Consider the following 24323-nt stretch of genomic DNA (forward strand, 5'->3'; position numbering starts at 1 on the left):
ATCTCTATTCTTGTATACATGTTTTTTTTTCCTTCTGGCTACTTTATTTCTTCTTTCTACTTTTATGGTTTTCTTTTCAATTACTGGTTTTCAGAAATTTGATTATGATGTATCTGGTTATGATTTTTTTGTATTTATCCTGCTTGTAGTTTATTGAGTTTCTGGGTGTATAGTTTTCATCAAATTTATAAATACACTGCTAACAAAAATTAGGGGATCGCCTGACCAGGCGGTGGTGCAGTGGATAGAGCGTTGGACTGGGATACCGAGGACCCAGGTTCGAGACCCTGAGGGCACTAGCTTGAGTGTGGGCTCATCTGGTTTGAGCAAAGAGCTCACTAGCTTGGACCCAAGGTTGCTGGCTCAAGCAAGGGGTTACTCGGTCTGCTGAGGGCCCACAGTGAAGGCACATATGAGAGAGCAATCGATGAGCAACTAAGGTGTCGCAATGCGCAATGAAAAACTAATGATTGATGCTTCTCATCTCTCTGTTCCTGTCTGCCTGTCCCTGTCTGTCCCTCTCTCTGACTGAAAAAAAAAAGTTGGTTTTGCATCTCATTTGCATAATCAAACAATTTTATCTGACTTATTTTCTGATGCTCTTGTTTAATAAAAAAAATCAAATGCTTCTTTTTTTATCACTTCATTTTGAAATATCCCCTAATTTTTTGTGAGCAGTAATATTTTTGTCTTCTATTCCCTTTTTCTTTTTGGGACTCTAATTACAAGTATGTTTGACTATTTTGATATTGTCCCACAGGACACCATGAATGTTTTAAGTTTCTTTTAGTCTTTTATTTTGACTAGTTTCTATTGCTATGCTTTCAAGTTCCCTAATCTTTTTTCTGTAGTGTCTAAGCTGCATGCATTTTTGATTCTGAAGGCTGAAAAAATTTTTTTTTAAGTAATAAAGGGTATTCAATGTTCAGTTTGTAGGGGCCTGATCAAAAATGGAGAGCGACAAGATGAAGAAAGTGTTGGAGGAAGGCGCAGGACAGATGCCTTACGCTTCTTATGTAAAATGAATCCTTCTCAGGCCCTCAAGGTCCGAGGCATGGTGGTAAGAGATCTTAATTTTAAGAAACATAAGGCTTTATATTATGATCAAGAACTTTTTTCAAGATGGTTTTAGAATCTTGTAGAAAATGATAATTATATACTGAATACATTACCTTCCTCTCTGGGTTTTTATGTTTTTTTTATTTTTTATTTTTTTATTTTTTATTTTTCTGAAGCTGGAAACGGGGAGACAGTCAGACAGACTCCCGCATGCGCCCGACCGGGATCCACCCGGCACGCCCACCAGGGGTGATGCTCTGCCCACCAGGGGGCGATGCTCTGCCCCTCCGGGGCGTCGCTCTGCCGAGACCAGAGCCACTCTAGCACCTGGGGCAGAGGCCAAGGAGCCACCCCCAGCGCCCGGGCCATCTTTGCTCCTAATGGAGCCTTGGCTGCGGGAGGGGAAGAGAGAGACAGAGAGGAAGGGGGGGTGGAGAAGCAAATGGGCGCTTCTCCTATGTGCCCTGACCGGGAATCGAACCCGGGTCCCCTGCACTCCAGGCCGACGCTCTACCGCTGAGCCAACTGGCCAGGGCTGGGTTTTTATGTTTTGTTATACATATTCCTTTAAACCAGGGGTAGTCAACCTTTTTATATCTACTGCCCACTTTTGGATCTCTGTTAGTGGTAAAATTTTCCAACCACCCACCGGTTCACAACAATGATGATTTATAAAGTAGGGAAGTAACTTTACTTTAAAGCAGAGTTACAGAAAGTTAAAGCATATAATAATAATTACTTACCAAGTACGTTATGTCGGATTTTCGCTAAGTTTGGCAGAATAAATCTTTATAAAACAACTTACTATCGTTACATCTGTCTTTTTATTTATACTTTGGTTGCTCCGGTACCGCCCACCATGAAAGCTGGAATGCCCACTAGTGGGCGGTAGGGACCAGGTTGACTACCACTGTTCTAAACTTTAGAGGCTTTAGATTCTGAAGCATCCTGGCCTTTTTCCATAGGATACTGAGTTCAATTTGTTTTCTTTGCTGTGATAGGTGGAAGAATGTCACTTGCCTGGCCTTGGAGTAGCTTTGACATTGGATCACACTAAAAATGAAGTTAGTGAAGATGGAGTGACTGACTTGGTTTGTTTTGTTAGTGGTTTGCTTCTTGGAACAAATGCAAAAGTCCGGACTTGGTTTGGAACTTTTATCCGAAATGGACAGCAGGTGAGGGACAAATATCTGATATAGGTTAAGGATCAGGATATTTTGGCAATTAAGAAAAGAGGGAGAAACACTTTTATAAAACTAATAAGAACAGATACTACACTTGATCTTAGCCAAAATGCCAAGAAGTGATGAGAAGAAACACTTTTAGAATGATGTCATCAGACCAATGGTTCTCAAACTTCTTAGCCTCAGGACCCTCCTAATAGTAAAAAAAAAAAAAAAAAATTATTGTGGTTACCCAAGAGCTTTGTTTATGTACTTTTTTTTTTTTTTTTGTATTTTTCTGAAGTTGGAAATGGGGACGCAGTCAGACTCCTGCATGCACCCGACCAGGATCCACCCGGCACGCCCACCAGGGGACAATGCTCTGCCCATCTGAGGCGTTGCTCTGTTGCAACCAGGGCCACTCTAGCGCCTGAGGCAGAGGCCACAGAGCCATCCTCAGTGCCCGGGCCAACTTTTGCTCCAATGGAGACTTGGCTGCAGGAGGGGAAGAGAGAGACAGAGAGGAAGGAGAGGGGGAGAGGTGGAGAAGTAGATGGGTGCTTCTCCTGTGTGCCCTGGCCGGGAATCGAACCCGTGACTCCTGCACGCCAGGCCGACGCTCTACCAGTGAGCCAACCGGCCAGGGCCTATGTACTTGTATCTATTGATATTTACCATATTAGAAGTGACTGAAATAGTTGAAATATTAATTTATTTAAAAATAATAATCATCCATTGCGTCTTGGCTTTTTGGCTAAGATCAGGTATAAAAGTAATAATAATCCTAAGTGTGAACATAACATATTTTTAATGAAAAATAGCCATATTTCTAAAACAAAAAAAATGTAGTGAGAAGAGTGGTGGTATTTTACATTTTTTGCAAATCTTTAATGTTTGGCTTAAAGAAGCCTTTGGAAAGCTGCACTGTACCATTGTGAAAAAACAATAGTAAAAATGGCTGATAATGTCTTAGTATTACTGAGGACATATTCTTTTTTTTTTTTTTTTTTTTTTGTATTTTTCTGAAGCTGGAAACGGGGAGAGACAGACAGACTCCCACATGCGCCCGACTGGGATCCACCCGGCACGCCCACCAGGGGGCGATGCTCTGCCCCTCTGGGGTGTCGCTCTGCCGCGACCAGAGCCACTCTAGCGCCTGGGACAGAGGCCAAGGAGCCATCCCCAGCGCCCGGGCCATCTTGGCTCCAATGGAGCTTTGGCTGTGGGAGGGGAAGAGAGAGACAGAGAGGAAGGGAGGAGGGTGTGGAGAAGCAAATGGGCGCTTCTCCTATGTGCCCTGGCCAGGAATTAAACCCGGGTCCCCCACACGCCAGGCCGACGCTCTACCACTGAGCCAACCGGCCAGGGCCTGAGGACATATTCTTGACCTTTTGGACTCCTGAAAATGTGTGAGAATCTCCAGGGTTCCAGGTTAGACTCATGAGAACTGCTGCATTAGGTTATCACATAAGTTCTGTATCCATGTTCTGCTTTATTTTTAGCCCATTTGAAAAAGTTTTAAGCTTTGATTTTTAAAAGGAAGTTAACATTTATTGTGTACCTTCTATATGTCATTCAGCATGCTAAAGCACTTTCTATGCTTATCTTCTATTTGCTGTCCTTTGTGTGCAATAAATTCTCATTTGAACTTAATGTTATTATTAGAGCAGGTTTATCATTTATGTGGAAACACTATAAAAGTAATAGCTAACATTTGCCTAGTCCAGTGGTTCTCAAACTTTTTGAAGTAGGGGCGCAATTAAAATCCTACAAATAATTGTAGGTGTACTATATACAAATTTCTGAGAAATATGTTATAATAATTAAGTCAGATATTAAAGAAAAAAATATAAAGTCTAAGCATGCTTTTATGGTAATTAAATGAAATAAATACGACAAAATTAAATTTATTCTGACATTAAAAAACATTTTTCAGCCCTGGCCGGTTGGCTCAGTGGTAGAGCGTCGGCCTGGTGTGCAGAAGTCCCGGGTTTGATTCCTGGCCAGGGCACACAGGAGAAGTGCCCATCTGTTTCTCTACCCCTCCCCCTCTCCTTCCTCTCTGTCTCTCTCTTCCCCTCCCGCAGCTGAGGCTCCATCGGAGCAAAGATGGCCCGGGCGCTGGGGATGGCTCCTTGGCCTCTGCCCCAGGCGCTAGAGTGGCTCTGGTCGCAACAGAGTGATGCCCCAGAGGGGCAGAGCATCGCCCCCTGGTGGGCAGAGCTTCGCCCCCTGGTGGGCGTGCCGGGTGGATCCCGGTCGGGCTCATGCGGGAGTTTGTCAAACTGTCTCTCCCCATTCCCAGCTTCAGAAAAATATAAAAAAAATAAATAAAAAAAAAAGAAAGCAAGGTAACCAACTGAAAAAAAAAAACAAAACAAAAAACAAAACAACAAAAAAACATTTTTATGTTACATTTTTTGAGTTATGGTTTTTAGAATTTGTATAAAAGAGAGGTTACAAAAAAAACCAACAAGGCCTTGGCCAGTTGGCTCAGTGGTAGAGCATTGGCCTGGCGTGCAGGAGTCCCAGGTTCGATTCCTGGCCAGAGCACACAGGAGAAGTGCCCATCTGCTTCTCCACCCGTCCCCCTCTCCTTCCTCTCTGTCTCTCTCTTCCCCTCCCACAGCCAATGCTCCATTGGAGCAAAGTTGGCCCGGGCACTGAGGATGGCTCTGTGGCCTCTGCCTCAGGTGCTAGAATGGCTCTGGTTGCAACAGAGCAATGCCTCTGATGGGCAGAGCATCGTCCTCTGGTGGGCATGTCAGGTGGATCCCGGTCGGGTGCATGCGGGAGTCTGTCTGACTGCCTTCCCGTTTCCAACTTCAGTAAAATACAAAAAAATAAACAACAAAAAAGTTATCTTTTTATATATATAGATACATTTTTAGTAAGATTTAGTAAATTCAGCAGGTCCCGGTGCAAATGTGTTTTTTTCATTCTTGTGTTTATGAGAAACATGAGCCTGATGTGTCCTAGTGATTTCTTCAATGTTTGGGCATATATTTGAAAGGCAAACTCTCATTTCCTCATTAATACATTGAAGAATTCCTCTCTTTTTACTATTAGAAAATCCTAATTTACATAAATAGAATGTTGAAAATTGTAGTAAAATGTTCAAAGCTTTTTTAGATATTGCCACATATTCTTCTTTTATAGAAATCCAAAAGGCTTCACGAGACAATTTCTTATGTTTAATCATCAATCCAGAACCCCCACCACACATATCATCTTAACTTTTCACCAAACAAAGGATAGAAGAAACTTGCCTTCAGTCTTTCCGGGGAACATGGGGGGTAGTGTAAACAATCCAGCACCACAGCTTAACAGCCTTTTGCAACCTAATCAGGCAAGTGAGGTGGGGGGTTGGACAGACTGTCAGCTTACAGCCAATTCCCCACACCTCTGTCCCCCCAAAAATCTAAACTCCAGAAACCCTGTTGGGTTTTTCGTCCCCATCAGGCACATATTTCTCTGGAATACCATAGGGCACACCTGGAAATCTTCTAAGGTGTGCCAGTGTGCCCTGGCACACACTTTGAGAACCACTGGCCTAGTCCTTTACAGTTTAGAACTGCTTTCATATGTATTATCTGTTTGTTCATTCATTCTTCTATTAAACAGATATTGAGTGCTTGTTGTATATCAGGCACAACAATAGGTCCTTCCGAGTAAGCGATGGCTAAGATACTATCTGTGCCTGAAAAACTGTGCAGGTGATAGACTTATAAACTCTTAATTTACAACAGCCCTGGAAGTTAAATATTGTTAATAAAATATTAATTTCCTTGTTATTAAGGAAATTTTGGTTCAGAGAAGATAACTAGTACACCTAAAAGTACTTTATTAGTAGAACTGTTGTTTCAATCCAAGATCTAATGTCTCTAAAATATGAGCACTTTCTACAATACCACATACGTCTTCATTAGTTATTATGTATTTGAAGTACCATATAAATGATATTTTACAACTCAAATTGTAATGATTTTAGTATTTTCTGTACAACCAATCCAAATTAGGGTAAGTTGACTATTCTTAAAATGAACCAGTAAATTTTGAGTATGCTCGATTGGTTAAAATGAGATTCTGTCTTTATGACAATCTCCCTAAATGGTTCAATTTCAAGTGTTTAACTGGGGAGCTTTGTTTGAGCTACCATTTTCTTACTAAGTGCTCCATGCTTTCTTCTTTCTGTGGTTCATATTTCTTACAGAGAAAAAGAGAGACCAGTAGTTCTGTCCTTTGGCAAATGAGAAGGCAGCTTCTTCTGGAGTTGATGGGCATTCTTCCCACAGTAAGAAGTACCCGCATTGTGGAAGAAGCTGATGTGGAGATCGAGCCCAATGTGTCTGTGTATTCGGGCCTGAAAGAAGAGCATGTTGTGAAAGCCAGTGCACTCTTACGTCTGTACTGTGCTTTGATGGGGATCGCTGGACTTAAGTATTCAATAATTTGATATTTACCTTTTTATCATTTTACTTTCTTGTTTCTAATCCCAAGAAAGTGAGCCAATGGCCTTTTATTCTGAGGATTTAGGTTTTCTATTGGGTTTAGGTTAGTGGGCTGACTTATATGAAGAATGAAGACCTAAGGCAGATATCCCTACCTGGGATGTATCTATCTATTTTGGTGTGATTGTAAATATAATTATGTTTATATAGAATGGACCAAAGCAGTTTAAGAAACCTTTGACTTCACCGTGGCTTAACCTGAGTGTAATGAATGATCTGTGAGAGATTCTTTACCTAGCCCGTGCAGCTAGTTGAAGTAAATCTCTCCTATGTTTCCTATTATAGCTAAGATCATAAATTGTTTTTTTTTTTTTTACAGAGACAGAGAGAGAGTCAGAGAGAGGGATAGACAGGGACAGACAGACAGGAACGGAGAGATGAGAAGCATCAATCATTAGTTTTTTTGTTGTGCATTGCAACACCTTAATCGTTCATCGACTGCTCTCCCATATGTGCCCTGACCGCGGGCCTTCCGCAGACCGAGTAACCCCTTGCTCGAGCCAGCGACCTTGGGCTCAAGCTGGTGAGATTTTGCTCAAACCAGATGAGCCCTTGCTCAAGCTGGCGACCTTGGGGTCTCGAACCTGGATCTTCAGCATCCCAGTCCGATGCTCTATCCACTGCACCACCGCCCGGTCAGGCAATATCATAAATTGTTTATAATTGATATGATATGGTTATTAAACACAAAGTTCATTATTGGGTCAGTGCACTATGTCTTTTTGAAGAATGTCCTCAACTTTTTTACACAGTCCTCACTTTGTATGTCTTTGATATGTATGAATTTCAGTTACCCGTGTTTAGTTAAATATTGACACTTCCTCAACATGTAATGTATCAGTTACCACAATACATTAACCATATAATTGTGGTAATTGTATAAGTACCAACTTTGCTGAGAGCTCGTTAAGCCACAGATCACTGTGTAAATTAACATGCACATCACAATCAGTGGCCAGTTACATCTATTATCAGTTTATGAATAGACAGCAAAATGGGTAATTGTATTGTCTCATCTCTCAGTGATAAATCCATGTGACATTTTACAAAAATAATTAAGTGAAAAGGGAATTAGCCATAAAAATGAAAGTGAAGCAAAGAAACAGAAAGTGATAATGCTGGGACTGGTATTTGAACCAAATGTAAGTAGAAGAAATAGCTGATTTATGAGAATGTTGGCACTGTTGCGATTTGAGAGACCCTAGATATGTAACTAGATGAACTTAGTAGAGATGAACTTGTCAACATAAATGAGGAAAGTCATTGTGACAAAAAGGATGAAGACGTTTCGGAGAAAGTAATGCTGGCAAAAACCTTCATAAAAGAACTCTCAGATATTTCAAGACTGAAAGTACAAAGCGTAAAATTCTGGAAGCTGATACAAACTTAGAAGGGGATATGATGGTTTATCAATGCTTAGAAAAGGCATTCACTTTGTATTGTAAGTTGTACAATGAGAAGAAGACAGACTTTCAGAGTTTTTTTGAGAGAGAGACAGACAGATGAGAAGCATCAACTTGTGGTTGTGGCACTTTAATTATTTATTGATTACTTTCTCATATGTGCCTTGACCTCAGGTCTCCAGCTGAGCCAATGATCCCTTGTTCAAGCCAGCAACCTTTGGGCTCAAGCCAGCAACCATAGGGTCATGTGTATGATCCCACGCTCAAGCCAGAGACCATGCGCTCAAGTTGGTGAGCCTATCGCTCAAGCTGGATGAGCCTGTGCTCAAGGTGGGGACGTTGGTGTTTCAAACCTGGGTCCTCAGCATCTCAGGTTGATGCTCTGTCCACCTGGTCAGGCTCAAACGACTATTTATAGTTTTTTTTTTTTACAATGAAAACACTTTTATTCCCAATGAGTCTAATATTTTCAAAATAGACTGTTATATAAACATTAGTTTTACTATATTTTTATTTCCCTCTGCATTATAACTGACAAAGTTTTAATGTTTTGAGAAAAAAATTTAAGTCATGGAACAGATGAAATATTCTGTATTGATTTTTAAGATTGCAATGCGTAGTTTCAGCTGAATGGATATTTTTAGGCTTCCACACCTTCGTGCAAAATGAGCAATACCTGTATTTGTGTCTGAGCAAGAACACTGGTTGTAAACTCAACAGTTTTGCTTTTGACAACTTAAGATGTTAAAGATTTTATAAATAGCGAGGCATTATTACATAGCTTAAAATTTGTATCTGAATGGTTAAAGTGTTGGGAGGTCCCTTTTTCTTTCTCCTTTCCTCAACTAAAAAAAGTAATGTGTAATAATGTGTTCCTTCTTAGACCAACTGAGGAAGAAGCCGAACAATTGCTGCAGTTAATGACAAGCCGTCCTCCTGCTACCCCCGCCGGGGTTCGCTTTGTCTCACTTTCCTTTTGCATGCTGCTGGCCTTTTCTACACTCGTCAGGTACCTTACTAGAGTCGTTGCTTTCTTTTAAGTGAGAGGAGGGGAGATAGAGATACAGACTCCCGCGTGCTCCTCAACTGGGATCCAAACTAGGCAACCCCATCTGGGGCCTAAGCTCTCGGATCAATCGAGATACTGTATTTCCCCCTGTATAAGACGCACCCTTTTTGGAAAACTTTGGGGTCTAAAAACTGGATGCATCTTATACAGTGGTTGTGACATTTCAAATGCCATAGTGGAACTGAAGACGAGGCAATATATGAAGACAGTGATTCATTATCAGACACAGATGAAGACAAGCTAATGGATGGGAGTTTTGACAGTGATGAGGAGTTGAATGAATTTTATGATGAATAAAACTTGAGTTCAGTAACATTATGTAATACATTTATTTTCAAATTTCGGGCCCCAAAATTAAGGTGCGTCTTATATGTGAGCGTCTTATACATGGGGAAGTACTATATACCCAGTGCTTGAGGCTGACACTCAAACCAACGGAGTCACTGGCTGCAAGAGGGGAGAAGGGAGAAAGGGAGGAGGGAGGGAGAGAAGCAGATGGTTGCTTCTCATGTGTACTCTGTCTGGGGGTCAAACCTGGGACACCCACTCGCCAGGCTGGCACTCTATCCACTGAGCCCACTGGGCAGGGCCAACTATGTACAGTCTTGAAGAAAAGCATAAGTCCTTATTTTTCATCTCGAGAACTATTTCCTATCTCAGTGACAGTGGTCAGTTGAACAAGGTATTAATTTGAATGGATATTTCAAAATGGGGAAGGGAAAAATAATTTCTACCAAAAGTAATTTCAGAATGCTTTCTTACTCTTTTGCTAGTATGAATGTGTTAAACCAGTGACATTCTGGTGTATTTTATATAGTACCCCTGAACAGGAGCAGCTCATGGTGGTGTGGCTAAGTTGGATGATAAAAGAAGAAGCTTATTTTGAGAGGTAAGATGACTTCCTTTGTTTCAGTTAGCTGAGTATATTTTTCTTACCCTCTGCTTGGAAATTCATATTTTCTTTTCTTTTTCAACAGTACTTCAGGCGTTTCTGCTTCTTTTGGGGAGATGTTGTTATTGGTCGCTATGTACTTTCATAGCAACCAGCTTAGTGCTATCATTGACTTGGTCTGTTCCACTTTGGGGATGAAGGTAATTTTCTTTTAATTGGAAAGAAGGTGTTTCTAAGATGGGCACTTTCTTTTAGTGTAAAGTGCATAGAGTTTCATTTTGAAGTAATTATAATTTAATAGTTTGAAATTTTATCAGGAAATTTTAGAAAGAATTACATTGTGAAAACTTTTATTTACCAGAATAATAGATGTTCAATGTAGAAGCTTGGAAAATACAGAAAAAAGGAAAAAATGTAATTGCATTTCAGAGATATCAAATATACTATTGTTAACATTCTTTGTTCCTTCTTTAAATTGACATACATATTTTACAATTTTAAAGAACTTAGCAATATATGATGAGCATTTTCTCATATCAAATATTCTAATACAGTATAATTTTCAGTGGACTGCAGAAGTCCATCATATGGACCAATCATGACTTTCTTAATGGATCCTTTCTTCATGTAAATTTTCCAATTTTGGAGAAATGCTTAGCTAAAAAACCTTATTTATGTAAATATATTCACCGGTACTCACACGTGTATCTTCAGATGGTTTTTGGGTTATTTCCTTACAGTTCTAGGAGGCAGTTACTAAGTAAAAGAGTATGATGATGTTGAGGTATTTAATGAGTATTGCCAGTTTTTCTTCCAGGTAGATTTTGGCAGTGTAACTGTTTTCATTAGTAACTGAGAGTGCCTAGATTGCTGTATTCTCACCATCACTGGCATCACTGAAATTTGATTGATAAAAAAAGATCTCACTTATTTTACATTTCTTTGATTACTAGTGAAACTATAGTTTTTTTTTTTCTTTTTTTGTTTTTTTGTTTTTTGTTTTTTTACAGAGACAGAGAGAGTCAGAGAGATAGATAGGGACAGACAGACAGGAACGGAGAGATGAGAAGTATCGATCATCAGTTTTTTGTTGCGACACCTTAGTTGTTCATTGACTGCTTTCTCATATGTGCCTTGACCACCGGCCTTCAGCAGACCGAGTAACCCCTTGCTCGAGCCAGCGACCTTGGGTCCAAGCTGGTGAGCTTTGCTCAAACCAGATGAGCCGCGCTCAAGCTGGTAAGCTCGGGGTCTCGAACCTGGGTCCTCCGCATCCCAGTCTCACGCTCTATCCACTGCGCCACTGCCCGGTCAGGCTGAAACTATAGTTTTTATTGTTATTGTTATAGTTTACAGTGGGTTTGGTTTTTTTTTTTTTTGGGTAATTTTTAAAATTTATGTGTTTTGGCAGATTTGTTTTGTGAAAGACTTATCATTGTTCCAGTTTTTCTCTAGGGATTTTTATGATTTATTTCTTTATTTCACTGATTCAAAGGGCTCTTTATATATAAATGATATACCCTTTTGCGTAAATATTGTATTTCATTGATTTAAAGACACATTTTACCCAATATTGAATTGAGATGATTCATTTTACAGTTGATGGGTCATGTTAATGTGGTAGTGTTTCCCCCCTTTGTTCCTAAAAGCTACTATTAAATCAGCAATGTATTTTATAATCCTTAGTGTCTTTAAAAGTGGAGAAGGCCACTACGTTGCCATTGATTTTTCCCAATTGTTTTTGCCATGTGGAAATTATTATTATTCGTTTTTGTATGTAGTACATTATTTCTTTTGTGGTTTTTACTTTGCTGTTATGCTTAGAAAGTTTTTTCTTTCCTCAGGTTTATAGAAATTGTCATCTATATTTTCTTCCAGTGTTTTTATTACTTCATGTTTTACATTTAAACCTTTAATACATTTGAAGTTTATTTTGGGTATAGTGTCATGTGTGCAAGTACATAGCTGGTCTCATACTGCCGTATTATTCAATGTCATTTTGTTAGGGATGCTGTGGGAACCTAATTCTTGTTATTGCCAATTAGCCTGTGATAGAATTGGTTTTATTATACAGGGTTGGGCAAAAGTAGGCTTCCAGTTGTGAGTTTACAAAACAATTTATTCTTGTGTTTTATTTATTATTATTATATTATTTGTCGTTTTTGTAAACCTACTTTTGCCCACCCCTATATGTCATTTCTCTTAAAGTTGCAGAATCTATTAACAATGTTAAATGAGGACTTGCTATAAGTATCCCCAGAAAGGTAACTGACCCACCACTCTTCATTGAATAATCAACTTCTTCCCACTGACTAGAAATGTCAATAATAGTATTTACTAAATCCTTTTATATGTTGGTTCATTTTCTGAGGAAAAACATACTTTCATGTTGGGTCTGAGAAACCACTTCTGAAATAGGGTATTTGAACTTTAATGTTATCTATCAGTCATTTTAGATAATAAATTTACCAGAGAAAAGTATACTTCATATATTTTTATATGCTGTTGGAATTTTTTGGTTCTTTTAGATTGTGATTAAGCCAAGCTCCCTGAGCAGGATGAAGACTATTTTCACGCAGGAAATTTTTACTGAACAGGTATTTTTTTTTAACCTTATTCTTAGGTACTTCTTTAACTTTCTCTTATAGCAGTCTTTGGGGGAAACTTGTATATCTTAATTTAAGAGAATACTAAGGTATTTTTCTATTCTTTTTTAGTTTGCAATGATGATTTATTTAATCTTTGAAACATCTGTAAAGAATAATCCCATTTAAAATTTACTTTTTTTTTTTATAGAGAAGAGAGGGATGGACAGAGACAGACAGACAGGAAGAGAAAGATGAGATGAGAAGTATCAACTCATGTGTAGTAGTGGCACCTTAGTTGTTCACTGATTGCTTTCTTATATGTGCCTTGACTGGGGTGAGGGGACTCCAGCCAAGCCAATGACCCCTTGCTCAAGCCAGTGACCTAGGGCTTCAAGCCAGTAACCTTTTGCCTCAAGCCAGTGACCATGGGGTCATGTCTCTGATCCCACGCTCAAACTAGCAACCCCACGCTCAAGCTGGTGAGTCTGTGCTCAAGCTGGATGAGCCCGTGCTCAAGCTGGGAACCTTGGGGTTTTGAACTTGGGTCCTCAGCGTCCCAGGTTGATGCTCTGTACACTGTACCACTGCCTAGTCAGGCTAAAATTTACTTTTATTATTTTTTACTACATACAAGAGCATGAGAACTGAGTAGATAGTTACTACTATATTCTTAGATATTGATATTAGGTATCTCACATAGGGTAATCATTTAGATTTGTTAGAAGAAAATAAAATAGGAACCTAATTAACCCTTTAGGCTGTAAGGTTCATTTCTTTTTGTGTGTGTGTGTCAGAGGCAGAGAGAGAGACATAGAGAGGGACAGACAGGAACAGACAGAGAGGAAGGGAAAGGGATGAGAAGCATCAATTCTTTGTTACAGCTCCTTAGTTGTTCATTGACTGCTTTCTCATATATGCAGAGGGCTACAGAAGAGCGAGTGACCCTTTGCTTAAGCCAGTGACCTTGGGCTTCAAGCCAGTAACCTATGGGCTCAAGCCAACAACCACGGGGGCATGTCTGTGAACCCACGCTCAAGCCAGTGACCCCGCACTTAAGCTGGTGAGCTCATGCTCAAGCCAGCAACCTTGGGGTTTCAGACCTGGGTCCTCTGTATCCCAGTTCAATGCTCTATCCACTGCACCACCACCTGGTCAGGCTAAATATCTTGTATCTACATGATCTTATTTGGCCTCAGCACTTTTTCCCATGTTTATTCCGAAGGATATTTTACTTTCTCAATGAAGGAGACTATTCTAAAATTTAAAATTAATTTCCAAATTAATTTGTTATGTGAAATCTCAGAATACAAAAATATATGTCTTTAAAAAAATTAAATATTTGAAAATATTCTTAGATCCATAATTGTTGTTTCTTTGAGGATAATTCTCATTTCTGTACCAAAGACTCCCTTCTCCCCTCAATGAACATACACTCCCACATAATAATCACACATAGGATATAGGACTCTTTCATGTGTTTAATTTGAACTAACTAGAAGACTACTTTGGGGAGGGTCTTTGAAAGACAGAGGTCTCTACATGACACAATGAGAATAACAGTAAAAATTCTGGTTTATATTTATGCAGTCCTTTATAATTCACGTTTTTCAAAAAAATTTGTCCACCTCACAAAACCTTTTGAGGCAACTAGACTCATGATAAAATGACTTACCCAAAGTCCTTGAGCACAGATTATATAATTATAATCTGTGTGTCTGCTACTTCATCATTCAAAAATAAATAAATCATGTAATAATGGGTTTCTCGTATTTATTCCTAAGGACCATATTTGTATTAGGTATGGACAGTCTACCTGCTAATTGTCCATCTTTCATAATAGTTTTGTGTTTGGTTCTATCATATGTATTAATACTATTTTTCCTTTTTAGGTGGTCACAGCTCATGCAGTTCGGGTTCCTGTCACCAGCAACTTGAGTGCTAATATTACTGGGTTTTTGCCCATTCATTGTATTTACCAGCTTCTCAGGAGTCGTTCCTTTACCAAGCACAAAGTGTCAATAAAAGTATGACCTTACATTTATATTTTGAGCTACAACCTAAGTTTTTTTTTTCTTTTTTTTTAAATTAAATTTAATGCAGTGACATTGATAAATCAGGGTACATATGTTGAGCTACAACCTAAGTTAATTCTTTTTTTTCCCCCCAGATGTAGTTCAGTGTTTAAGCCTTTACTGTGGGCTTTATGTATGAAATATGTCTAGTTACTAGTCATTTATATAGTTACAGTAATTAGTAGCTTTATTTTAGATTTTTAAAATAATATAACTCAGTTATTTACAAAATATACAGTGTTACTAATTTGTTTATATTCTCAAGAATGGCATATAACTATTTCATTAAGCCTCAATAAGATATTGCCATTTTCTATAGTTTGGTTCTGTTCCCGAAACTGAGAAAGTTGGTAGTTATCCATAACCAGCATTTGTGTATTTGTCACAAGGATACCTAATACCTAACCTGTACATATTTTGATGTTTTTAATTTGTTATAGTTGGCTATATCAAACAATTGAAAGGTCCTCTAGAGAAAAGCCTGAATCCCAGGAGGTAATGAAATCTGTCTGAATCTTTTCTAGAGGTTCTTTTTTATTTATTTATTTATTTATTTTTTTACAGAGACAGAGAGTGAGTCAGAGAGAGGGATAGACAGGGACAGACAGACAGGAACGGAGAGAGATGAGAAGCATTAATCATTAGTTTTTCATTGCACGTTGCAACACCACCTTAGTTGTTCATTGATTGCTTTCTCATATGTGCCTTGACCTCAGGCCTTCAGCAGACTGAGTAACCCCTTGTTGGACCCAGCGACCTTGGGTTCAAGCTGGTAGGCTTCTGCTCAAACCAGTTGAGCCTGCGCTCAAGCTGGCGACCTCAGGGTCCCAAACCTGAGTCCTCTGCATCCCAGTCTGATGCTCTATCCACTGTGCCACCGCCTGGTCAGGCTGTAGAGGTTCTTGTTTTACAAACAACAATGAAGAGTATATACATTGATCTGTCCCTTTTAATTATCCTTGTTTTTATGATTTAGTGAGGTTAATTTCTAGCTGCATGGTGTCTTCTATTTCATATTTTTAGCAAGTGAAAGATAAGAATTAAGAGTCTAAATGCACACCCAGCAGTTCTTTCTTTTTCTTTTTTTTTTGTGACAGAGAGAGAGAGAGAGGGACAGATAGGGACAGACAAGAAGGGAGAGAGCTGAGAAGCATCCATTTTTCTTTTTTTTTTTGTATTTTTCTGAAGCTGGAAACGGGGAGGCAGTCAGACAGACTCCCGCATGCGCCCGACCGGGATCCACCCGGCACGCCCACCAGGGGGCGATGCTCTGCCCTTCCGGGGCGTCACTCTGTCACAACCAGAGCCACTCCAGCACCTGGGGCAGAGGCCAAGGAGCCCAGGCCATCTTTTGCTCCAGTGGAGCCTCGGCTGTGGGAGGGGAAGAGAGAGACAGAGAGGAAGGAGAGGGGGAGGGGAGGAGAAGCAGATGGGCGCCTCTCCTGTGTGCTCTGGCTGGGAATCGAACCTGGGACTTCTGCACGCCAGGCCGACGCTCTACCACTGAGCCAACCGGCCAGGGCCAGCATCAATTTTTCGTTGAGGCACCTTAGTTATTCATTGATTGCTATCTCATATGTGCCTTGACCGGGGGGCTCCAGCAGAACAAGTAACCCCTTGCTCAAGCCAGCAACCTTGGGTTCAAGTCAGCGACCTCTGGGCTCAAGCCAGTGACCATGGGGTCATGCCTATGATCCCACGCTCAAGCCAGTGACTCTGCTCAAGCTGGATGAGCTAGTGCTCAAGCCAGCGACCTCGGGGTTTCAAACCTGGGTCCTCTGTGTCCCAATCTGACGCTCTATCCACTGTGCCACCTCCTAGTCAGGCACACACCCAGCATTTCTACATGTCCTCAATCTGTGAAGATATTTAAGGGATGGTTTCCCATAAGTGGTTGTCAAAGCCATTTTCTTTAAGTGAGAAGTGGAGAGTCAGAGAGACAGACTTCCGCATGTGCCCTGACTGGGATCCACCCAGCAAGCCCCCTATGGGTCAGTGCTCTGCCCATTTGGGGCCATTGCTCTGTTAGTCGGTAACCGAGCTATTTTATTGCCTCAGGTGAGGCCATGGAGCCATCCTCAGCACCTGGGGCCAGCTTGTTCCAACTGAGCCATGGCTGTGGGAGGGGAAGAGAGAGAGAGAAAGGAGAGGGGGAGGGGTAGAGAAACAGATGGTTGCTTCTCCTGTGTGCCCTGACCAGGAATCGAACCCGGGAAATGCTGGGTCGACACTCTACTGCTGAGACAATTGGCCAGGTGAAAGCCACTTTCTTAATTTATCTGAGAGTTTGCTGTGAAGAACTATTCCTCTTCCTAAATTTTTCTACAACAACACATAGATTGCTTTAAATACAGGTATAGCAGGGACTTAGAATTTTTATCCTACTGTATAAAAACTAATACATTAAAAACCTGCGGTGGCGCAGTGGATAGAGTGTGATCTGGAATGCTGAGGTTGCCAGTTTGAAACACTGGGCTTGCCCAGTTAGGGCACATATGAGTAGCAACTACTACGAGTGGATGCTTACCGCTCCTCTCCCCACCCCGTTTCTCACTTTTCTCTCTAAAATCAATAAATGAAATGAAAAAAAAAATTAAAATTCAAAAACCCAAACATATCATTTTAGATTTATCTTCCACTGAACAATATTCTCAAGATATAAAAAGTTCATAACTTTTTTTTTATTAATTTGAGAGAGAGAGAGACAGGAAGGGAGAGAGAGAGGAAGGGGAGAGATTAGAAGCATCAACTCATAGTTGCTTTACTTGGGTTGTTCATTGATTGCTTCTCATACATGCTTTGACTGGGGGTCTCAAGCCAAGCCAGTGACCCCTTGCTGAAGCCAGCAAGCTCACGCTCAAGCTGGCAAGCCCACACTCATACTGGTGACCTTAGGGTTTTGAACCAGGAACTTCAGTGTTTCAGGTTATGCTCTATCCACTGCACTACCACCAGTCAGACAAGATATAAAAGTAGTTCATATTTTTAAATCAAAGACAGTGTGAAATCAGACAATATATTTCTAACTGCTAAAAGTTAATAGTTTTACTGCTTACATAAATCATGTAAAAATTGTGTGTCCTTTTACACTTTTACTTGCTTTTTCTTATTGTCATAATTGATTTACTACCTATAGCCTTTGTTTTTTTAGGACTGGATTTATAGACAGCTGTGTGAAACCTCCACCCCACTCCATCCTCAGCTGCTACCTCTGATTGATGTGTACATAAATTCTGTACTTACTCCTGCATCTAAATCTAATCCAGAAGCCACAAATCAGCCAGTCACAGAACAGGAGATACTCAATATTTTCCAAGGAGTCACTGGGGTAAAATAGTGATTTTTAAAAATATTAATTAGCTTATTTTTCTTTTAGTTTGACTTATTCCATATATATGTTTTTACTGATTATTAGAGGACTTCTAGGTGGTTCTGAATTTAAAATGGGATTAAATTTCTTTAGAATACTTATACAAATTTAAAAATGATATTATCAATAGTTCCAAGTAGTTTGTTGAAGAGGTATTTTTTGAAGAATTCTTAGCACAAAAAGGACAAGGAGAAGAAAACTTAAGGACATGAATAACAATATGGTGATTGTTGGGATGGGAGGAGGTGAAGGAAGATGTAGAGGGATAAATGGAGGTGGACAAAGACTTGACATGGGGTGGGGTGAACACAATACAGTGTACCCTGATGTGTTGTAGAATGGAGCACCTGAAACCTGTACATTTGTGTTAACTAGTGTCCCTCTAATAAAATCAGTTAAAAAATAAAAGAAAGACAAAAGCTTCCCTTTAAAGTCTAAGGAGTACCCTGGAGATTGTGTGTTTATCAGAGGACTATGTGACATTTAAACACATTCAACACAGGTTTGTTTAGCTTCCTGTGAGTAGTCTTAAGATATATCTAGCTTCATTTATGGAGAATTTGGAGAAAATACTTTTTCCATTCTTTTAGAAAGAAAAATAGTTGCATGTTTCACAAATAATTTAATTTAATTTAACTCCTTTATTAGGAGTTATTTTCTTTATAGTACTTTCAGTTAACACTTGACACTCCTGTAAGCATTTTTCAGAAGCAGCCTCATGGATTTCTATTGAGTGACAGCTGAAGTCTTTTATCTATTTATTTATTTATTTATTTAATTTTTTGTATTTTTCTGAAGCTGGAAACGGGGATAGACAGTCAGACAGACTCCCGCATGCACCCGACCAGGATCCACCGGGCACGCCCACCAGGGGGCGACGCTCTGGCCACCAGGGGGCGATGCTCTGCCCCTCCGGGGCATCGCTCTGTTGGGACCAGAGCCATCCCCAGCGCCCGGGCCATCTTTGCTTCAATGGAGCCTTGGCTGCGGGAGGGGAAGAGAGAGACAGAGAGCAAGGAGAGGGGGAAGGGTGGAGAAGCAGATGGGCGCTTCTCCTGTGTGCCCTGGCCGGGAATTGAACCTGGGACTTCTGCACGCCTGGCCGACGCTCTACCACTGAGCCAACCGGCCAGGGCCTATTTATTTTTTTTGGCATTAGAGACTGTTAAAATATGTTGCCTTTCATCTCCTGTGCCATCTAAAATTTAATTTAAACTTCAAGTTGTCTCTTTGAGTAATACAAACAGCATTGCTTCTCCCATTTTATTTGAGCTAGAGCTTGGTAGCAGCAACACTGAATAGTCTACTTAGAATGCTTTTACTATCAAAAACACACCATTGTGTTTGAACATGATTTTAAAGCATTTCTGTTCTCTCCAGAGTGACAACGTCCGCCTTACTCAGCGTTTCAGTATCACAGCACAGCTTCTGGTGCTTTACTACATACTGTCCTATGAGGAAGCTCTCCTGGCAAATACAAAGACTTTAGGTAAGTCAGGCTTAGGGGACTATTTCTAGTGATAGTTCATTTTATTTGCTTATAGTTTGTTACTTTCCAAGCTGTTACAGAGAAAGGCAGGTCAAATATTCTAACAAACTTCAGTATCATTCTGTAGTCTTTGCAGCGTAGGCATATAGACTGATGCCTGAGTACACATGTATGTGTGGGCACATAACTACCCCTGAAGACTCTGTGCACCTTTTAGCAAGCAAGTTAATAGTTATCTGAATTGCCATTATCTTAACACTTTTAGTGACCTTAGTAGCTAAAATATAAATGAAGAGAGAAACCTGAAGGAATTGCAGTTTTATTTTGCTTGATTTTAGTCTTTGCCATTAGTGTGAAGAGTAACAATCTAAGCAAAAGCATTAGAAAAAACAGCTGAAGACTTTCCTTTTGCCATTAAAATGATCTCTGAACAGGGCTTTCAAAGTTGGCTACTTCATATAATATCAGAAGGTCAGATTTAGCATAGAAGACATCAGTAGTATAAAAGTAGTGTTTTCCTATATTTGAAAAAAAAAAATCACCTGTATTTTAGGCTTGCTAAATGTATGTAGTTCCATACAAAAAGAGTGTCAATAAAAAGCTATAGGCATTGAACATATAATGCAGGGAAAATTCTTGTATAGGTATTTATTTTGGCACTGCTGAGTAATTTACTTTTTTTAGTGGGGGGAGAAGGAGGGACAGACAGACAGGAATGGAAAGAGATGAGAAGCATCAGTTCTTCATTGCGGCACCTTAGTTGTTCATTGATTGCTTTCTCATATGTGCCTTGACCAGGGGGCTACAGCAGAGCGAGTGATCCCTTACTCAAGCCAGCGACCTTGGGCTTCAAGCCAACGACCTTTGGGCTCAAGCCAGCAACGATGGGATCATGTCTATGATCCCATGCTCAAGTCGGCAACCCTGAGCTCAAACCGAATGAGCCCACACTCAAGTTGGCAACCTCAGGGTTTTGACCTGGGTCCTCAGTGTCCCAGGCTGTTGCTCTATCCATTATGCCAATGCCTGTTCAAGCGTGTTTACTTTATGAAAGCTATAAATTACAGTTATGTCTCAGTGTTAGCAAATCAGCTTCTTTTATTTATCTAAAGTATTTATGTTTTGTCCTGGCCGGTTGGCTCAGCGGTAGAACGTTGGCCTGGCGTGCGGGGGACCCAGGTTCGATTCCCGGCCAGGGCACATAGGAGAAGCGCCCATTTGCTTCTCCACCCCCCCCCTCCTTCCTCTGTTTCTCTCTTCCCCTTCCGCAGCCAAGGCTCCATTGGAGCAAAGATGGCCCGGGAGCTGGGGATGGCTCCTTGGCCTCTGCCCCAGGTGCTGGAGTGGCTCTGGTCGCAGCAGAGCGATGCCCCGGAGGGGCAGAGCATCGCCCCCTGGTGGGCAGAGCGTAGTCCCTGGTGGGCGTGCCGGGTGGATCCCGGTCGGGCGCATGCGGGAGTCTGTCTGACTGTCTCTCCCCGTTTACAGCTTCAGAAAAATACAAAAAAAAAAAAAAAAAAGTATTTATGTTCTAAATATACTATGAATTTCTCAGTTGCTTTCTTTCCTGACTATAATTGTTAGGGTTATACAGATGATAGCTCATAATTCAGCCTTTATTCTTCCACTTATACTTCTATACCTACTGTCTTCAATGAAAAAAAATTTTTTTGAGCTTTAGATTTTGTAATTTGTATTGGAAAAAGAATAAGTGTATTGGATATACTTTTTCAACTCTGCCCGTCCTTGTTGACATGTACAGGCGAAGTACCTTGGGACGAGATGAGGGTGCCAGGCATATAAAATGTGGTGGAGATGAGCAGAGAAAGATAGTGTTGACAAGACTTTTACTCTGTAGGATCTGGAAATCCACAGAAGGTTTTTGAGCATGCAACCAGAGATGCATAATCTGGCCAAATCTATTTGTGAAGGATGAATTAGAGAAGAAAAATTGGAGTCAGGGAAATTGAGCCATCATAGATATTTAAACAGATGGTGAGTAGGCACTGAATTAGTCCAGCTGAAAAAGAAAAGAAATTAAGATGGACTTGTTTTAAAAAAAAGAAGGATGGGATTGTTATCTGGCTGAAGATAAAAGTTGTGAGAGGAGAAAGTCAAATTTATATTGCCCGAGTTCCTTTAAAAAAGCACAAGCCACCACTATAACACATGATTAAATTAACACTACTGGAATCATGAAGCTTTAAACCATATGGTCATGACTCTGGTTGGTCTTCCTAATTAGATTTGCAAGTCTTGACTTACCATTCTAGGGCACGTCTGCAGATGGTTTTTCTCAGCTATTATGATTTTCCTCCCACTAGTTTCAATGATTCTGTATCTTTTACGAGCTTTATATTCTCAGATTAAGTAATTTGACATTGTGTTCCCAATTGGGTTGAAGGTTAAGATTTCTGTTGTTTCTGACACTTTATTTTTCTTATGCTTTTTATCTTGGACTGATAGCTGCCATGCAAAGAAAACCAAAGTCATATTCATCTTCTTTAATGGATCAAATTCCTATCAAATTCCTTATTCGACAGGCTCAAGGACTGCAGCAGGAGTTGGGAGGTATTTGTTTTACTTACTTTTTAATGCTGACATTTACTGTTACAAATTTTACTCTGTTATAATGTTATAAATTTATTAGGTGCTCAATGTTAAAACTTCAAAATATACTTGAGTAAAATTTCTGTTTACCTCCCTTACTATTTTACTTTCTGCTTCTCCCCACCACCCCTCAATTCCTAGTTGTTTTATTTTGGTGTGTAACTTCAGACTTTTTCTTTCTACAAGTTGATCCATATATGAAATTGTATTCAACTATTCAGAATTTCATTTTCAGCCTGACCAGGAGGTGGCACAGTGGATAGAGCGTCGGACTGGGATGCATGAAGGACCCAGGTTCGAGACCCCGAGGTCGCCAGCTTGAGTGCGAGCTCATCTGGCTTGAGCAAAAAAATGCTCACCAGCTTGGACCCAGGGTCACTGGCTCGAGCAAGGGATTACTCGGTCTGCTGAAGGCCCACAGTCAAGGCACATATGAGAAAGCAATCAATGAACCACTAAGGCACCTCAACAAAAAACTGATGATTGATGCTTCTTATCTCTCTCTGTTCCTGTCTGTCTGTCCCTATCACTTTCTCTGTTCCTGTAAAAAAAAAAAAAATTCGCCCTGGCCGGTTGGCTCAGTGGTAGAGCGTCGGCCTAGCGTGCGGAGGACCTGGGTTCGATTCCCGGCCAGAGCACACAGGAGAAGCGCCCATTTGCTTCTCCACCCCTCCGCCGCGCTTTCCTCTCTGTCTCTCTCTTCCCCTCCCGCAGCCAAGGCTCCATTGGAACAAAGATGGCCCGGGCGCTGGGCATGGCTCTGTGGCCTCTGCCTCAGGCGCTAGAGTGGCTCTGGTCGCAATATGACGACGCCCAGGATGGGCAGAGCATCGCCCCCTGGTGGGCAGAGCATTGCCCCATGGTGGGCGTGCCGGGTGGATCCCGGTCGGGTACATGCGGGAGTCTGTCTGACTGTCTCTCCCTGTTTTCAGCTTCAGAAAAATGAAAAAAAAAAAAAATTTATTTTCATATGGTTGAAGCTAATAGATACATACACATGTAAAAATTCTTTTTTTTTTTTTGTTTGTTTAACTGAGAGGAGGGGAGACTCCCTCATGTGCCCCAACCAGGATCCACCTGACAACCCCGTTTAGGGCCGACGCTCGAATCAGTCAAGCCACTGGCTGCGAGAGGAAAGAGAACAAGAAGGGGGAGAGGCACGGGGAGAGAAACAGTTGGTTGCTTCTCCTCTGTGCTCTGACTGGGGATCAAACCCAGGACTTCTGCACGCTAGACCAATGCTCTATCCAATGAACCGAAATTGGTTTTTCTTATTTCTGTTTATAATGTTTGAGTTTGGAGTTTTTTGTTTGTTTGTTTTTTTGAAGCTGGAATTTTTCTGTTTTTCTTTGTTATTGGTTTTAAGGAGGACCATGATCCTTCTTTGGTTACCTTAGCTTGATTTCTGCATTTATTATATCTTTGCTGACTTTATTTTAAAAGAAATGATGTTATATTTGGCAACTAACATGTTTTATTGAAGAGATTATGAAATGTAGATTAATTTGCACTATTTTTTTTTTTTACAGGGACAGAGCGAGAGTCAGAGAGAGGGATAGTAGGGACAGACAGGAATGGAGAGAGATGAGAAGCATCAATCATCAGTTTTTCGTTGTCATTGCGACACCTTAGTTGTTCATTGATTGCTTTCTCATATGTGCCTTGACCATGGGCCTTCAGCAGACTGAGTAACCCCTTGCTGGAGCCAGTGACCTTGGGTCCAAGCTGGTGAGCTTTATGCTCAAGCCAGATGAGCCCACGCTCAAGCTAGCAACTTCAGGGTCTCGAACCTGGGTCCTCTGCATCCCAGTCAGACGCTCTATCCACTGTGTCACCGCCTGGTCAGGCTAATTTGCACTGTTTTTAACAGTCATTTTTGTTGCGGGATAGTCTTTATATATACTTGTGCATTTAGATATTTAAATTTTAAAATAATACCACTTTGGATTATTACAGTGTCTTTTCAAACAGATACATTCATTTTAAGCAGTTTCTGTGAGAAAGGAAGCAGATGCTATCCTTACTGGGACTAAGCAATGGTATTAGGAGTTGATTTAAGTTGCATAATAAGGGAATGATTGGATCTAAAGTACTTTT

The 24323-nt window shown here is 40.6% G+C and overlaps 1 protein-coding gene and 1 pseudogene across 2 annotated transcripts in view; one reads left to right on the plus strand and one right to left on the minus strand.

The window, feature by feature from the left end:
* INTS2 (integrator complex subunit 2) overlaps positions 1–24323 on the plus strand; it is a 62265-nt gene that overhangs the window by 14613 nt on the left and 23329 nt on the right. For both annotated transcript variants that reach the window (XM_066363155.1, XM_066363156.1), the window contains exons 6-16: positions 930–1060; positions 2061–2234; positions 6436–6662; positions 9020–9145; positions 10023–10094; positions 10183–10297; positions 12626–12694; positions 14575–14709; positions 17909–18085; positions 19508–19616; positions 22083–22187. In XM_066363155.1, coding sequence (XP_066219252.1) covers positions 930–1060; positions 2061–2234; positions 6436–6662; positions 9020–9145; positions 10023–10094; positions 10183–10297; positions 12626–12694; positions 14575–14709; positions 17909–18085; positions 19508–19616; positions 22083–22187 — 1440 coding nt within the window. The remainder of the gene's footprint in view (positions 1–929; positions 1061–2060; positions 2235–6435; positions 6663–9019; positions 9146–10022; positions 10095–10182; positions 10298–12625; positions 12695–14574; positions 14710–17908; positions 18086–19507; positions 19617–22082; positions 22188–24323) is intronic.
* On the minus strand, positions 2255–2367 carry LOC136396285 (U2 spliceosomal RNA; annotated as a pseudogene).

Source organism: Saccopteryx leptura, chromosome 2 (assembly GCF_036850995.1).
Source record: "Saccopteryx leptura isolate mSacLep1 chromosome 2, mSacLep1_pri_phased_curated, whole genome shotgun sequence".
Taxonomy (NCBI): domain Eukaryota; kingdom Metazoa; phylum Chordata; class Mammalia; order Chiroptera; family Emballonuridae; genus Saccopteryx; species Saccopteryx leptura.